At 45.0% G+C, this 13,502-nt stretch overlaps 1 protein-coding gene across 6 annotated transcripts in view; it reads right to left on the reverse strand.

Moving 5' to 3' along the window:
* Positions 1 to 2,284: 2,284 nt before the first annotated feature.
* Positions 2,285 to 13,502, reverse strand: part of Cep152 (centrosomal protein 152) — an 84,820-nt gene continuing 73,602 nt past the window's right edge. For 4 of the 6 annotated variants that reach the window (XM_076570560.1, XM_076570557.1, XM_076570559.1 and 1 more), the window contains 2 exons: positions 10,930 to 11,010; positions 2,285 to 3,610 (listed from right to left, as the gene is read on the reverse strand). In XM_076570560.1, coding sequence (XP_076426675.1) covers positions 3,561 to 3,610; positions 10,930 to 11,010 — 131 coding nt within the window. In that variant the 3' untranslated portion in view covers positions 2,285 to 3,560. Of the gene's footprint in view, positions 3,611 to 10,929; positions 11,011 to 12,710; positions 13,060 to 13,502 lie in introns of all 6 variants that reach the window. The other 2 variants (XR_013050724.1, XM_076570558.1) reach the window with 2 other exon arrangements.

Consider the following 13,502-nt stretch of genomic DNA (forward strand, 5'->3'; position numbering starts at 1 on the left):
CTAACCACACATCTCTTTTCTACTGATATTTCAGACTCTTTACGGTTCTCTAAACCAACTGAGCAAAGCTCCCATGAGCCCACAGAGACTGAAGGAGCAGCACAGGACCTGCACAGGTCTGCACCCAGGCCTCTTCACATATAGCATAGCTTTCGGTTTAGTGTGTTTATGGGACTCCTGAGTGTGTGAACGAGTGGGTCTCTGATTCTTGGGCCTTCTCTTGGGGCTCTTTTATTTTTCTGTTGGCTTGGTTTGTTCAGCTTTGATGTGACGGTTTTTGTTTTATCTATCATATTGTATTTTGTTATGTGTTGTGGTTATCTCTTAGAAGCCTGTTCTTTTCTAATGATAGACAGAAAGGGAGTGGATCCGGATGGGAGGGGAACTGGGAGGAGTAGAGAGAGGGGCAGCTGTAGTCAGGACTCTTCACTTTTAAAGTAAACAACACCTTAAGAAACTCTGGGAAACACTGCTACAAAAGCATTCTCTTTTCAATCAGATGTAAGGCAGAAACGATGCTGCCATCACTCTTAACCAGTGCCATTCTAGAAGTGCCAGTCAGTACAATTAGAGATGAAAAGACGAAGGGGGGAGGGAGGAAGAAGAGGAGAAAAGAAGAGGAGGAGGAAGAGGGGAAGAAGGAGGGAGAGGAGGAGGGGGAGGAGGGGGGAGGAGAGGGGGGAGAGAAGAGGAGGAGGAGAAAAGAAGAAGAGGGAGAAGGAACAGGAAAACAGGTATATATGTGTTTGGGAAATGAGAAGTCAAATATCCTATGACTCTCCAAAACACCTGGACTACCACTTGGAGTACTGACATCTAGAATTTCCCCGGAGGTCATGTCTTAAAGGCTTGGTCTTCAGCTCATGGTGCTGTCAGTAGATAATACAGCCTTTGAGAGGCAGAGCCTAAAGGGTGGTTTCTAGGCCTCTGGAAGCATGTACTCAGAGAGGGCTGTGGGGCTGGAGAGATGGCTCAGTGGTTAAGAGCACTGACTGCCCTTACAGAGGACCCGGGTTTGGTTCCCAGGACCACATCAGTCAGATATTCAAGTTTATTCTTGCTATCTAAATGATCATAGTGTGCAATGCTGGTAGCAGCATTTTGCAAATGAAAGAGCAGGATAAAAGGTCTAGGAATATATATTTTAGAAATTACTCTGGAAACCAGAGGGACCTTATCCTACTGAAGAAAGAACCAGCCATTCAATATATTGCATTGTATCCACAGTCTCATTCCTTGGGAATATATTGACCAAAAATATTCCTAAGAAGGGGAAAATGAGGGACCCGGTTCAGTGGGTAAAATGCTTGCCATGTAAGCATGAGGACTTGAGACCCGATCCCCAGTGTCCACATACACAGTCCCCAGTATCTGTAACCCTGACGTGGGAGGCAGACATGGACACGGTAAGAGGGGACGATGACGGGCAATTCCCTAAAGCTCACTAACCATTCGGCCTAGCCAAAATGGCAAGCTCCGGGTTTGGTGAAGAGAGACTGGGGAGGACACATGGGCACTGACCTCTGGCCTCCACAGGCCCTCACACAAGTCTTCCTGCACACTTGCAGACTCATAAGTATGCCCCCTTGGATGCTTGTACAGAAAACAATCACCCAAATTTAGAGTAATAAAGCTTCGAAGCACTGAGGGACGACTCAGTAGATAAAGCACTTGCGGTGGTCCAATGAGCGACAGTCCCTGGCATTTCTAACTGCAGAGCAGGGCATTTCTTAGGTACATATGGAGGTGGAGCTGCTCTCCACACGCTGACTCCCTGAAAACTGACGGGCGCATACAATAAGCTCGCACTGAGAAGCACCTATTATGCCCAACACATAGAGAGAGAGAGCGATGATGTGCTTGCGGAAGCAGATGGGGAGGAAGTAACATGGATTGGGTTTATGTCGTGGTATCCTCTGAGAGAAAACTAGTTACAGCCTTGACCCTTCTCAAGAGTAGCCAGAATTCTAAGGTATCTACAGATAAAATGCAATGCTGTCAAGAATCTGCCTTCAAAGGCCACAGGAATGAAGCTGTGTACAGGGAAGGACAAGACAAATCCAACAGCCCATCTGCATACATCCTAACACTCGACTACACGAGCGTCTCAAGCAGAGCCCAACTCTGACTAGCATATTGTCACCAAGGTGAACATCCAGCTTCACACATGCAGGCCAGTCGTTCTCATTTAATGGACAAGGTGACCACTGACTCCTCAGGGACTTTCAAGCCCCAGGAGGAAGCTGTTCAGAGCCCCCACAAAAAGATGCCCTGGAACCAGTGCGAAGTTTAGCCTTGGTGCTTTATTCCGGTATCAACTTAGAGTCATTCACAGATTGGGGGCGGGGTCTTACTGGTGCGCATCCAGCTGGTGAGGCACGCTTCCTGATTGTATTTCCCACAAGCCCATCCCCAAGTCTTCCAACTGCAGCCAAGCTGCCCCGCTGGGACTCCTCTAAGAGGCAAATCCAATCACCACAACCTGCTTTCCCCCTCAGCCAAGGTACTGAAAGCACTGCTTTGCATTCTGGGACTCTTCCTGTCTCGCCCCCACCCCCCTACCCCCATTCCCGTGTATGTTTCCAGTGTTGCTAAGCAACGGGTCATGAGCCCACCTAACCGGGTTCTGAGATCATTAAAGGCAAGCCAGAATGGCTATACGAATTCCATGAGTTTTATCTTCTAAGTCAGCAGCTATTAAGTGGAAAATATGCTAGATCCAAAGTCCCCAAATCGCTATCTTTATTTCCCCTTTACTCGAGTTTTAACCAGAGGTCATTCTCATTAAAAAGCCTCTGGGGTCTTTGACAAATCTAAGTTTTATAGTTGCTGAGAGATCCTTGGCCCTGTCCGGGCCCAGCCGGCCTGCCAGTCACCCAGCTGCTATCAATTAACATTCCATCAGTTTCTCTGTCAGTTCGGGTTAGGCTGACTGACTCACAGGTACAGTCTGCTTGGCAACATTCTGATCTCACAATGTGCTCACCACAGAGCTGGAATTTTTAATGAAGTTTCATTCAAAAGAAACAATTTAATGAGCAGTTATTATGTGAAAATCATTACCCAATAAATGTGATATAATCCCAAGGACATTGAACCTCATTGTCCTAGTTAGTGATAGATAGACTAATTTTCTAAATAGATATTATTAAATCACTTTCTGTATTAGACAAAAAAAAAAGGTTTTTTTTTAAACCTGTGTTTAGCAGGTCAATTTTTTAAAAAGGAAAAGAAAGAAAAAAGAAAGACAACAAAAGAAATAATAGAAACAAAATAAAAGACAAAAAGAAGAAACTATCAAGAAGAAATTAAAAATAGAATGACAAGAAAGAAATGGAAACACAGAAGAGGAGAAAACACGAAGTAAAAGACTCGGGAACAGAAACCCATGTTATTTCCATTTCCTTCAACACAACACTAAATGGCTAGAAATCTACTCCTGATGCAGTCGTTTTATGGTAACAGACTTAATAGTCACATATATTTTTGTATAAAGCTTGAGTCACCAAATGAACAGTCTATATGATAAATAATCCCAGGAAAATCCTCAGAGGCCCCGGTCATAGGAGAGTGTTGAAGCTGAAGAATGTGTCCGTCAATCCCTGGTGGCCTGTGGGGAAGAACAAAGGAGAAAAGGCACAGGGTTCATCACAGAGCCACCTCAGAGACCTCAACATGGGGTGGTCTCTCGCAGGCAGTACCTTACTGGAAAATGAAGAAGAAAGAATGAGAGCCCCCAGAGGCAGAGTGTAACGAAACTTACCGGCTTCCCACTCTTCAGGTAGCAATTTCAAGCAGAATCATGACTTGAAGTTTATGCACATGTGTGCATGTACACACACACACAGACACACACACACACACACACACACATACACACACACACACATGCTCACTCAATAAAATACTTGGAAATTCAATTCAAGAATACATCTAAAAGACCCATCATGCTTAAATCAGTTTTATTCCAGAAATGCAAAATGGTTCACCATATGTAAGTCAATAAATGCAGTATATCACAGAAATGGATTCAAGCACAAAAATCATAAACCACTTCGACAGACATAGAAAAGGCCTTTGACAAAACCCAATAATCCTGCAGTGGTGGCACACACCTCTTATCCCAGCACTCATGAGGCAGAGGCAAGTAGATCTCTGTGAGTTCAAGGCCAGTCTGGTCTACAGAGCGAGTTCCAGGACAGCCAAGGCTACACAAAGAAATCTGTCTTAACCGTCCCTCCCTCCCTCCCTCCCTCCCTCCCTCCCTCCCTCCCTCCCTCCCTCCCTTCCTAGCCCAACCACCAAAAAAAAAAAAATCCAATATCCCTTCATAATAAAAGCCTTGAAAAGACAAGAAATACAGAGAACACAGCCTGCATTAACTACTTTCCTACTGCTGTGATAAAACACCATGACCAAGACAACTTACAAAAGAGTTTAAGGTTCCAGACGGTTAGAGTTCATGATGGCGGAGCAAACGCGTGGCAGCAGAAACAGCTGAGAGCCCACGTCTCAAACCAGAATCGGGAGGCAGACAGCTCACTGGGGATGGGGGACAGAGGGGGGCTTTTGAAGTCACAAAGTCCGCCCCAATGACACACCTCCTCCAACAAGGCCACATTTCCTAATTCTTCCCAAACAGGTCCACCAACTGGGTACCAAGTATTCAAACATGTGAGCCTATGGGGACCATTCTCATTTAAACCACCACAATATATTCACTTAATAAAGGCTATATACAACAGACCTATAGCCAAAATCAAGCTACATGGGGAAAAAAAACCAAAAGATTTTTCAATCAGATCAGAAACAAAACAAGGGTATACATCCTCCATTTCTATTCAATAAAATGCTTAGCAAGAGCAATAAGACAGGAGAAGGAAAGAACAGGGATACAAACAGGAAATACAGAATCAAAGAATTAATATGAAAGCACCAAAGACGCTGGATGGCCAAAGCCCTCCTAAGAAAATGTATACTGCTGGAGGTATCAGCATAACCGATTTCCGGTTATACAACAGAGCTATAATAATAAAACCAACATGGCACCAACACAAAAACAGACACACGGGCGAATGGGAACGAATAGGACCCTGGCAAAACCCATATAGCTATAGCTTGATTTTTTTATAAAGATGCCAAAAATACATATTGGAGGAAAGACAGCCTTTTCAACAAATGGTATTGGGAAAACTGGATGTCTACATGTGGAAGAATGATAGTTACACCCTTATCTCTCATCCTGCGCAAAAATCAACTCCAAATATATCAAAGTCTTCAAGGTAAAACCTGAAACTGTTAGATGAAAAGGTAGGAACAACATTTCAAGACATCAGGATGGGTGAGGGCCCTCTGAGGGACTCCAGTACCTCGGGAAATGAGAAACAATCAACAAATGGGACCAGGTGGCATTGCAAAGCTCTGCACAGCAGAGGGAAGGGCAGTGAAGGGAGCCTGAAGAAAGGGCAGAACCCAACAGCAGCTCATCAGACCGAGGATACACAAAGAACTGGGTGGGGAGGGAAGCCCCAAACTGTAAGAAAACAACCCAATCAAACAATCATCTGAGAGCTTGTGGGGGGCCTGCCCCCACTTTCCCCCCAGGGTACACTTAAGCAGGGAGAAATGAGGAATATGTAGACAGAAATATAGAGGAGAGAGACAGAAACACAGGGTAGCCTCGGGAGGGCCTGGGTCAAAACCCACAGAGAATTCCCAGTGGAAGAAATACAAATGGATAATAAATATTTTTTAAGTATTCAACATCCAGTCATAGTGCCACATGCCTTTACTTCTAGCACTTACGGAGTTGTGGCAGATCTCTGTGAGTCCCAGGCCAGCCCGAGCTACATAGAGAGACTCTGTCTCAATAAAACAGACCAATAGCATTCAACATCCATATCCATCAGAGAAATGCAGATTAAAACCATTCTGAGATTCCATGTCACCCCAGTTAGAGCAGCTGTCATCATGAAACACGATGAACCCACTTTTGGTGGGGTTGGACATGGTGTAACAACTATGGAAATCAGCACAGATGGTTCTTTTGTTTCTTGTTTTGTTTTTTGAGACAGGGTTTCTCTGTGTAGCCCTAGCTGTCCTGGAACTCACTTGGTAGCCCAGGCTGGCCTCGAACTCAGAGATCCACCTGCCTCTGATCCCCGAGTGCTGGGATTAAAGGCGTGCGCAACTACCACCTGGCAGTGAATGTTTCTAAAAACAAGCAAGCAAACAAACAAACAAAAACCCTAACACAGAACTTTCATAGATAACCCAGCTACACCACTGAAAGGACTCAAGTTGTACCTACTGGGGCAACAGCGGCAGAGGATTCATCTCACCACAGGGATGCTTGCTCGTCCGTATTTAGTGCTGCAATAGTCACAATAACAAAGAAATGGAATCAGCCTGGACGTCCATCAAGAGATGAACGGATAGTGAAAATGTGGAAAATATACATAATGGAAGTTTATTCAGTCATAAAGAAAAGTAAAATGAGAATTGGGAAAATGGATGGAACCGGAAAACACTCAGCTCAGAAGCACAGCATGCTCTCTCTCGTATGCAGAGCCTACAGATTCTACCTGTTATAAATGCACATGTATGTGGGGAAGAGTATGTCTAGAGCCTGGGAAGCTAGGCAAGGCCCATGAGAAAGGAAAACACTCTCTAAGGGAGGGAAGAATAATAGAATGCATGTGATACAAAAGCCAAAGGTGGATAACTGGGGATGGAAAGCTGTGAGTTGGGCAGGGAGGTGGGGGGAGGGTCAACCAAACACAGCCATGCAAGAAAAAGCAATAAACAAGAAATCAGCTACTTGGCAAGCTAACCAAATCCTAAAATTAGAAACAAAACACCCTATATGAGTGGTTGGAGCTGCTGTCAGATGCCATAGGCTGCTAAATGAAAACCCCAGTGACAAGGGCGGGCTACCACCCTAAGGGTCCCAAAGCCCTGCTGACAACTTCTGCTGCTGGTGGCTAACAACAGAACTAGATGATGAAATCCTACTGCTAAACATTCACACACACACACACACACACACACACACACACACACACACACACACACACACACACAGGGGGGGGGGGTAGTTGCAGGACACAGAAAAATACAGCAGAAATGGGGCTCCAAGGTTTCTCCCTGCTGGCTAGCCCTCAGTGGAGAAAATTCTATGCAGACTACTAAGAGAGAACTGCCAGCCTTACTCAGTGTAGACCTGTGTGCAACAATATTGACTGGTCAGGCAAGATGTGCCCACTGGTACCACAGAGGCAAATCTGTTATGGGGTAACCAACTGTTTCCTGACTGGAGTTGGGGTCCCTTCCTTCCTTTTCCCTTTCTGTTCCTCTCCCCTTCCCTTCTTCGTCATCCCTTTCTTCCCTCTCCTTCCTCCATCCCTTCTTGCCCTTCTCTCCCTTCCCTTTCTCATTAAGCCTTTTTGAGACAGGACCTCACTGTAGTCCAGGATGGCTGGGAACTCACTGTACAGTAGGCTGCCTTCAAACTCAAGGAAATTCTTCTGCCTCAGATTACAGGTGTGATCCACCACCCCCGACGGCCCTTATTTCTTCAGTGTATCTGTGGATAGATAATTGAAGGCCGACAGACATTTTCCCTGTGACGCTCTTTAAAGGTGTTGGTGGGGCTGGGAGATAGATAGCCCTGTGGTAAAGTGCTTGTTGTGTAAGAGGGAGGGGAACTTGTTCCCCAGAGCCCTGAGGTAGAACATTGTTTTAAGGTGTGTTCCTTTTGCTTATGCTCTGGAACATTTGTTTAATGCTGTGTTTGATTAAGTAAAATTCACCTGCAATCAGAAGGCTGAGTCAGCAACTAGCTGACAGGAAGTGGGAGGGAGGAGCCAGGCGGAGAGGGTTTTTAAGGAGGGGTGAGGCGAAGCATGAGGGCTTTTTTTGGAGAGGAGGCGAGTTACTTGCTATTCAGCCTCTCTGAGGAGCAGAATTCCACCTTAACCTTTGAATCTTCAGTTCTTTAGAGCGATCGAGTTACAGTTAAGTTCCCTTCGTAGCTCTGCAAGAGTCGGAGCCTGAGAGAACAGAATTCCCTCCAGCTCTGGCCCTTGCGGCCTGACCAGCCTAACTACTGCTGGTAGTGGTGGAGTTGCAGTTGCTGATTCAGATAGCTGTAGCTTAAAAGGCAGCAACAATTAAATAAAAGGATAACAGAACCCGTCAAAAAGCTGAGCATGGTGGCATGCACTTGGAATCCCAGCACTGGGCAAGCCGAGGCAGGAGGATCCCTGGGGTTCACTGGGCAGCCAGCCAGTCTAGCATCTCTGTTCTCACATGCACCAACACTGCAAGCATCTATGCACACATGCATGCACACACACCCAAACAGTGTTCGTTTACTGTTGTCTTAGGATTATTGCTGTGATAAAATACCATGACCAAAGGAACCTGAGCTTTCAATACTCACTCCTTCTTGGACACAAAGACAAAAGTCGACTGTGAAATATGCTCAAGCTTAGGATCACAAGCAGTTTATTTGGATCAGACTTTCTTCCCTATTTTATACAATACACAGACTGAGTGTCCAGCATGGGAAAAGTTTCAATTTTGGAAAATTAAATATGTATCTATATATCTATATCTATATATGTATTATGTTGGAATGAGACTCGAGATTAAACATGAAATTTACTTAATTTGTTATTGTCTTAGTCAGGGTTACTATTGCTGTGATGAAACACTATGACCAAAAGCAACTTGGGGATGAAATGGTTTATTTGGCTTTCACTTCCTCATCACTGTTCATCAGTGGAGGAAGTCAGGACAGAAACTCATACAGGACAGGAACCTGGAGGCAGGAGCTGATGCAGAAGCCATGGAGGAATGCTGCTTACTGGCTTGCTCCTCACGGCTTGCTCAGCCTGCTTTCTTTTTTTCTTTTTTCTTTTTTTTTTAAAGATTTATTTATTTATTATGTATAGAGTGTTCTGTCTGCACATATCCTTGCAAGCCAGAAGAGGGCACCAGATCTCATTACAGATGGTTATGAGCCACCATTTGGTTGCTGGGAATTGAACTCAGGACCTTTGGAAGAACAAGCAGTGCTCTTAACCGCTGAGCCATCTCTCCAGCCCCAGCCTGCTTTCTTATAGAACCAAGAACCACTAGCATAGGGTTAGTGCTCCCCACAAGGGGACAGATCCTCCTACATCAATCACTAGTTTTAAAAATGTCCTACAGACTTGCCTACAGTCCCATTTTTATGGAGACATTTTCATAATTGAGGTTCCTTTCTCTGATGGCTCTAGCGTGGGTCAAACTGACATAAAATTAGCTAGCACAACTGCCTCTGGTCTCTATTTCTGATGAGATCTAACTTATCATCTAGATCACTATTCCCTTAGAAATAATGGTGGTTTTCTCTTTTTCTCTGGGTATGTCCAGGAGTTTCTATTTTTAGTTTTCAGAAATCTGTGTTATAAGCTTTTTAAAACTTACAATTTACACAAAAAAATGGGTTTGGGTAGGATTACTTAAAATGTTCTATTCTCTTTTCTGTCTCTCCTCTGAACTTATTATTATACATTAATGCAAACATCCTAGCTTCCGTTTCTCTTGAGTCTTTGATCACTGTGCTGCACATAATTCTACAGGTCTATGTTCAAGCTGAGTGACATCTTCTGTCATTTCCTTCACTGTTAAACCCATCAGGTGAATTTTATATTGCAGATAATTTAATCTTCAATTCAAAGTTTTGGGCTTTGGTGTTTTTTTTTTTTAGGGTTTATTTCTTTGCTGAAATGTCCTATCTTTTCATTTACTACAAGCATATTTTCCTTTACATCATTGGGTATAGTTCTGAAAAGCCATCTTGAATTTTCTAATCTGATCATTTCAACAGTGTGATCATCTGTGTTGGCTGTTTTGCTTCTCCTGTGCTGGGTGACTCTGGATCACACACAGGTGAAGCGTGTGGCCATGAGCGGGTGGGGACGGGGCTGGACTCTGACACATCCCCCGAGGAGCACTCATTACTCATTATTTTTGCTTTATGTCAGCAGTTTGTTAGACTCAAGCTGTAAAGTGCAGCAGTCCAAACCCCCCATCTGTTACTTCACCCTTAACTGAACCACTTAGAACCAGCCCTATCCAAGAAGAGCTCATGGGTTCATGCAAAGCTGGTGTAGTTTGCACACAGGGTTTCTGATTTCCATTCTGGCTTTCCCGTTGCTGGGACTTCACTTTCTAATGCTCACCCTGAACTCACTCACTCTTTATACATTTTAAGTGGGCATCTCAGACTCCATTTGGTCAGCTGCAGTCAGTTAAAAGCTGTGTAAACCCGGAGAGCTAGATCTTTGTCATCTCTTCCTCTCAAACATCGACCTCTCTCTAAAGTCTAATCATACTCAGCCTGCTGCATCCAGGCAGTTGGGTTTTGTGGTTGTTTTTATGTTGGTGCATAGTTTGGAATTTTATGTGTGTGAGAAGCAGTCTAGTTAGTTATACCTTCCCTGGAGCCAGCTGCAAGTGTACAAGGTCTCATTCAGCACAATCACCACATTTCCTATGATGAGCAAGAGTCCCTTTGCTAACCACCAGGAAAGGCTTTGTCTCCCATTGTAACATTATTATTTCTCATCTCCCAAATGAAATTTCTTTACCTTGATGTGAGAGTAGAGAAAAATTAACTCCTTGGAGAACAAGTGAATGTTTTTACAGAGCGAAACAGGACTGAGGATCCCACAGCAGAACTTTGTACTACTGAACAGGAGCGGCGGGAGCTGAAGGCACCACTGAGAAATATTGCAATTAGCAGGAGCTAAGGAAGGGCAGATCAGGGTCCTCCTGGTCGGTGTTTTCATCTCCGAGCATTCTTGAACATTCTTACCCTTTCCTTACTGGGTCAAGGCCCTCCCCTCCCAGAGTAGCAACACCACCAGATATACTCACTAAATTTGACTTCCAATTTCCTCCAAGGTATAAGCCTCCTCTCATTGAGCCGGTGAGCATCTGAGTGTAGGCGGTCAACATCTGTGGGCAACATAGGCTTGTAAGTTAAATACTGAGGTCAGCTGTGAGAAGAGCAATCAGAAGCAGACTCCTCCCGGAGGAGTCATTCCTCATCTTGTGTGTGTGGCACGGGGGGGGGGAGTCAAACTCATTGTAGACTTGAACAGAAATGCTACAATACACGAGCAAGCTTTAAACACACTTTAAATGCGTTCCTCTAAAATCTGCCCTCCTATACCCAGGCTATCACGAGCTGCCTGAGACCACTAGAGGGGAGTAAAGCATTAAATGCGACCACAGTGCAGCTCCACCTGGAATCCTGGGTGGCTCATGCTCCCAGCTGCTGCCTGTTTGCTGCTTCCAATCAACCCCACTTAACTGCTTCAAAGCACACAGAAGTGAGGGAATCCCCGTTTCCATATGGACATCTTCCTGTGAGCTTTGAGAGCACACATTCCTCAAGCAAGAACAGCTCCTCAGACACCAGGGCATGCTCACTCCAGCTCTATTTCCATGATGACAGAACGGTTCTCGGAAGAGCCCAATGTTGAAAACAAATCCTCATGGGAAGCAACCACGGTGTCCCTGCTTCTTGTTTTCAGAGATCTCGGCACCCTGGCTGGCAAATTCCTTGCCTCTAGAACAGTGGTTCTCAACCTTCCTAATGCTAAGACCCTTTAATACGGCTCTTCATGTTGTGGTGAGCCCCCCAACCATAAGATTATTTCATTGGTACTTCATAACTGTAATTTTGCCAATGTTATGAATTGTAATGTAAATATCTAATATGCAGAATAGCTGATACATGACCTCCAGAAGGGTTGAGATCATAGGTTGAGAACAGCTGCCCTAGGTACTTGATCTCCGAAGCCAGTTGCCAGGGAAGGGCAGTGGGCACAGGAAGAAGTCTGCCCTGTTGAGGTTGCTCTGGAGAGCCAGCTTAGAGGGCCAGGTGTTAAGAGAATCCAGGCAGACATGTATTCTTTGGTTTCTATTCCTGGGTAAGGGAATGGTGTTCCTCAAGTTATAGGTTCCCAGTAGTTACAGAATGATAAGGTCAAGACACTGTTAACTTCTGAGTCAGGTAGCCATGAGTTTGGTCAATTAGCTGATTTCTAATAGTGACTGGAAACTAGTAATGCAGTCTTCTTCAGTCACACATGACAGCGGTGGCTATAAGGGGTAGAGAAATCAGGTTCTCCCTCCCTCCTCCCTCTCTCTGCCTCTCAATCTCTCTCCCCCTCCTCTTCTCTCTCACCCTCCCCTCCCTCCATCTCTCTCCCTCTCTCCCTGCCTGCCTCCCTTTCTCAGGGAGCTGTCATCCTTAAAGTCTCAGCCCTAAACTGGTTCCAGCCGGCAAGAGCAGCAGTCTGCTGAGATGAAAGACAGAAATCGAACATTTCCAACTTCTTCTATCAGTTAGGTATCAGTCAAACCTGCGGTCATACTGCATTAACCTTACAGCTGCCCATCAACGTTGATGATTTACGTAGTCTCAATTTGTACAGGCTAAGCTATAGGTCCTCAGAACTCCCCTTCTTGTATGGTTATCATTAAGAAAGGCTCAAGGTATATGCTTGGGCAAGATCTGGATGGAAGGGAAATAGCCATACTGGACTCACATGCTTCTCTGTTACTCAAATCCAGGTTACTCACTTAGTGAAGGGCTTTTACAGATGTGAAAAAAGTCCCACATCAAGTGACCCAGTTAAGAGGATTACCTCGCATGAGCCTCGCTTCCCTGTACAAACAGACGATGCCTGTGGACATTAGCTTCAGCTGGACACATGGGCTTCCAGCCTGATGCTGCATTCTTCCCTGGGTCCAAGGCTTTGGGCTTGTGTATCCTGCCCCAATAACACGTGATCAAAGTCCTTAATATCCCCTGTCATCCATCCATCCACAATCTGTGGTCTGTGTCGCTTGCTGGTTCTGTTTGTGTCTGGATGCCAGCCGGCTTTCCTTCACTTACACCAGAGCAGATGAGAAAGACAGTTGGTCTGTGGACTTCCCTGTATCTTCAGGCCCAGCCTTCTTGACCGGTGCCATCTTTTATATGACCCTTTTCCACTACAGAAGACACAAGTCACAGAATTCAGGGCAAAGGCTGGTAGAAAGGCGAGAGGTAGGAGGAGATGAAGACAGGTGGGGGAGGAAGAAGGGGAACAACGAGAGATTGAAGGGTGGCCTGGGAGACACAGAGGAAGATCAGGAGTGGTAGCAGGGATACAGGAAGTCTAGCAAGAACACCTGCGCCCACCTTCGACTGCCTTTATCAGCATCCCTTCCTGTGAGTCAGGAAGGCTGCCCACACTGAGCTTGTGATTTCATGTGTCTGTGTAAATAGCTATATGCGTAAGTAACTATATGTGTAAAAAGCTATTTGTGTAGTTTTATGTATAAATAGCTATATGTGTAAATAGCTATCTCTTAAATCAGTTTTCATAACTTCTGGGTTGTTTATTTGGGACAGACTATCTCTACACAGCCCTCTTTGTCCTGAAACTCACCAT

Source organism: Peromyscus maniculatus, chromosome 4, assembly GCF_049852395.1.
Source record: "Peromyscus maniculatus bairdii isolate BWxNUB_F1_BW_parent chromosome 4, HU_Pman_BW_mat_3.1, whole genome shotgun sequence".
Lineage (NCBI taxonomy): Eukaryota > Metazoa > Chordata > Mammalia > Rodentia > Cricetidae > Peromyscus > Peromyscus maniculatus.